Consider the following 3,914-nt stretch of genomic DNA (forward strand, 5'->3'; position numbering starts at 1 on the left):
AGAAAAGCCAAAAACATGGAAGCAGAATAAACTATCGGATGTAGACTTCCTTCAATAAATGACGTGCATGGTTTCAAAAATTTCTTTTTTTCCAGGTTGTGCATGATAAAGCACCCCCCCTCCCTCCATCCCTCAACACCCCCCTCCCTCTCTCCTGCTGGAATACAATAAGATTAGGTCATAATGAATCTTTTCACATGGAGGCTGCTCTTTTTTGGAGCGGCGCAGGTGCACAATAGGGGGGCAAACGGAGAAAGTCTCGCGCCTAGGTGTGAGCAGATTATTCAAATAGGGCCGAGTGGAGAAGGGATTGGAGGCTCGCCCGGCGCACACAGCTTATATCACAGCGTTAAGAGGCGCAAGCGGGCGTCACTGAGCTCCAGTCATCATCAGCGGCCACGGCTACCTCCCACACAAATACACACACACACACACACACACACATACATACACACACACACATGCGCCAGCCCCTGACGGCGGCAGAGCACGGCGACACGAGCAGCCTGTGGTTCCAAACAGCCACAGCCTGCCAGAGGACGCTGTTGTGTGGGAAAGCGTTTTTTGGGAAGGTGGACGAAACTTCCAGGATGCTCGGTGCTGTCAAAATGGAAGGACACGAACACGCAGACTGGAGCAGCTACTACGGAGAACCTGAGGTCGGTATAGCCTAAATATAGCCCCGCTCTCTCTCCCTCTCTCGCTCTGTCTCTCACTATATATATATTACATATTTTTTTCCTCGTCAAAAAGCCGATTCCGTTTTATACAACTCAATATTAGCCCTGAGATAATATTAACTTTGAGATCAAATATTGACTTGAGGCGCCTCCAAATCCTCCCCCGTCTCGAAGCCCTGCGCTATCCTAACAAAAAGTTGGGGCTTGACATGTAATGCAAACTTCCCTTCCAATTCTGGACCCTTATGTATATATGACTGTATCAGGGAAATGGCATCACGCAGTCTTTAGGTCCACGCGGAGGCTTAATGATGAGCAAATATTCCATTTTTTTCAAGTAACTTGTTAACTTGATTGCTGTTTAGTGGAGGCACTGGATCAGTTGCGCTGAACGCACCACTTTAGGAATTTTATCAAATAAAAAAATGCAGAATTAATTCACCATTTAAACGATTTTCTTCTTGTTGTAAATAACGCGAAAATCTTTTAAGGGTCAAAGATCAGAAAATGTTTCCATGCATTTCTCATTTCCCTTCTTTTCATTGCTTTTTTTCAGTGTTATACCTCTGTTGGCAACATGAACACTGGCCTGGGAATGAACTCCATGAACACTTACATGACCATGTCGGGAATGAGTACGACGGCTAACATGACGGCTAACAGCATGAACATGTCGTACGTCAACACGGGCATGAGTCCGTCCATGACGGGCATGTCCCCCGGCGCTGGCGCAATGGCCGGCATGGGGGCGAGCATGACGGGCATGAGCGCGGCTCTGAGCCCCAGCATGAGCCCCATGACGGCACAGGCGCCCGCCATGAACGCGCTAGGCGCGTACCCCAACGTGAACCCCATGAGCCCCATGTACGGCCAGTCGAACATGAACAGGGCGCGCGACCCCAAAACGTACCGGAGGAGCTACACGCACGCCAAGCCCCCTTACTCGTACATCTCCCTCATCACCATGGCCATCCAGCAGTCGCCCAGCAAGATGCTGACGCTGAGCGAGATCTACCAGTGGATCATGGACCTGTTCCCCTTCTACAGGCAGAACCAGCAGCGCTGGCAGAACTCTATTCGCCACTCGCTGTCCTTCAACGACTGCTTCGTCAAGGTGCCCCGCTCGCCGGACAAACCGGGCAAGGGCTCCTTCTGGACGCTGCACCCGGATTCGGGCAACATGTTCGAGAACGGCTGCTACCTGCGCAGGCAGAAGCGCTTCAAGTGCGACAAGCCGCTGGGGAAGGAGGGCGGCGGGCGGAAGTCGGCGGACGGAGGCTCGCACGGGACTCCGGAGAGCTGCCACGGCAACGAGACGCCGCCGTCACACTCCCCGGTCAACGAGCATAAGCGCGCGCTGGGCGACATGAAGTCCACTCGGGGTGTTAGTCCAGACCCGGCGGCCTCGCCGACCACCCAACACCAACAGCAGCAACAGCAGCAACAGCAGCAGCAGCAGCAGCTCCTCGCCCAGCATCACTCGGTGCTTCCGCACGACGCCCACCTTAAGCCCGAGCACCACTACTCGTTCAACCACCCGTTTTCCATCAACAACCTCATGTCCTCCGAGCAGCAGCACCATGCGCACCACAAAATGGACCTGAAAGCCTACGAGCAGGTCATGCACTACGGCTACGGCTCCCCCATGGCCGGCGCTGCCCTCTCCATGGGCTCCATGGCGAGCAAAGCCGGCTTCGACACGTCGCCACTGGCCGCAGACACGTCCTACTACCAAGGCATGTACTCGAGGCCCATCATGAACTCCTCCTAAAACAACAACAACAACAACAATAACAAAAACAACAACAACAACAACAACAACAACTAAAGCCTCACGGACCTTAAAATAAACTTTGTATATTTGTAAAAATGCAGTTTGTGCATAATGTATTCTCTCTGGACGTTTTTTCCTTCCTGCCGTTTCTGCTCGTTAATTTAGTGGTCGAGTTTATTAGTAATTATTTTGTACAAAAATCTGAAATAAAAAAATAATAAAAACGTTGTGAAGAAACGAATGTGACGAACTCCAGGCGAAAGGGACCAAAAAAGAAAAAAAGAACACGCGCCTGACTACTGAGAGTCCTGAACGAATGAGAGGAACGAAAAGTTCTTCTGTCCATTTGTGAAAAAATACCTTATTTATGGCTTGTAAATTGTGTATTCTTGTAGTTGATGACAAGAACAGAATCTATATTAAAGTGTTATTTGAATTTTTACTGAGCACAGCCAGTCCGCGTCTTCATTCACTCACTCAGGATTCAGATGGGTTTTGACCTTCAGCTTCAGCAACGAACACAACGAATTAGCCCTAAATACACTCAGCGTTTCACTCTGCATCTTCACTGTGGGCTTTAATGATGGGCGATCTGATCAGTACAGGCAGTAAACGCTCAGTTACAGGAATATGAGACGATAGAAAATTAAAAGCGGGCGTTTATCAACATGAGTTTTACCAATAGTGCCACTTTTATTTTTCTAAATGCGCAGATATTCATAAAAATGGTGCAAAGCTCTCTCTTGGGATTTCTCTCTCCAGAAGCAGCTCCTCAGTAAACAGAGGCAGGCAGAAGGCTGAGGGGTTTTCAGAGGGGCCGAGCGTGACATTAGTATTCAAAATGAGGAGTCAAAATTAAGCATTCAAAACGAGAGCTTTAAAAGCCCAATAACTCAAGACGGCGAAGAGATTTTAAATGGAGTTTAATGCAATCATCTAGGCCTACTCTTAGTCACAGAAGGCAATATGTAGAAATATTAATATTCATTCATTCTACCTCTTTTTTCTATTCATTTGATTGTTTTTTTTTTTAAAGTTAGGCAGCCTTATAGAAACAAAGTTATATATATATATATATATATATATATATATATATATATATATATATATATATATATATATACACAGAAATGTATATAATTATTATTATTTTTATGTGTTGTTATCATTCGATTATTAATTCTGCCATAAAGCATAAAGAGAAGTGGATTTCAGGTCAGGCTGAATCTGGTAAGTAGCTGCAAATCAAAATATCCATCCACTATCGCTAGTTTACCATGAATTCTGCACTAGTGTGAATCACAGCTTCATTACAAATAAAAGTCTGTGTTAAGAGGAATGATGGTCCACCTCATGCAGGACATCCAGACTGGACACTGTGGTATAATTTAATGCTCGTCCACTCACAGCAGGTCGCAGACTGAGGTAGAGGAGTAAAAGCCTCGTGCAGACTGTAAGTC

The 3,914-nt window shown here is 47.0% G+C and overlaps 1 protein-coding gene across 1 annotated transcript; it reads left to right on the forward strand.

Annotated features, from left to right (window-relative positions):
• Positions 1-325: 325 nt before the first annotated feature.
• Positions 326-2,901, forward strand: foxa2 (forkhead box A2). Its single transcript, XM_017711779.2, has 2 exons — positions 326-659; positions 1,237-2,901. Exons 1-2 carry the CDS (start codon positions 462-464, stop codon positions 2,449-2,451), a joined length of 1,413 nt encoding a protein of 470 aa, XP_017567268.1. The 5' UTR covers positions 326-461; the 3' UTR covers positions 2,452-2,901.
• The last annotated feature ends 1,013 nt before the right edge of the window (positions 2,902-3,914 follow it).

The sequence above is a fragment of the Pygocentrus nattereri genome, chromosome 10 (assembly GCF_015220715.1).
Source record: "Pygocentrus nattereri isolate fPygNat1 chromosome 10, fPygNat1.pri, whole genome shotgun sequence".
Classification (NCBI taxonomy): Eukaryota; Metazoa; Chordata; class Actinopteri; order Characiformes; family Serrasalmidae; genus Pygocentrus; species Pygocentrus nattereri.

Bases quoted from the DNA above. Each gene is read 5' to 3' on its own strand.
- foxa2 (XM_017711779.2), top strand. From the start codon at position 462: ATGCGCCAGCCCCTGACGGCGGCAGAGCACGGCGACACGAGCAGCCTG. The intron at 660-1,236 runs GTCGGTATAGCC...GCTTTTTTTCAG, and splicing joins GCTACTACGGAGAACCTGAG to TGTTATACCTCTGTTGGCAA.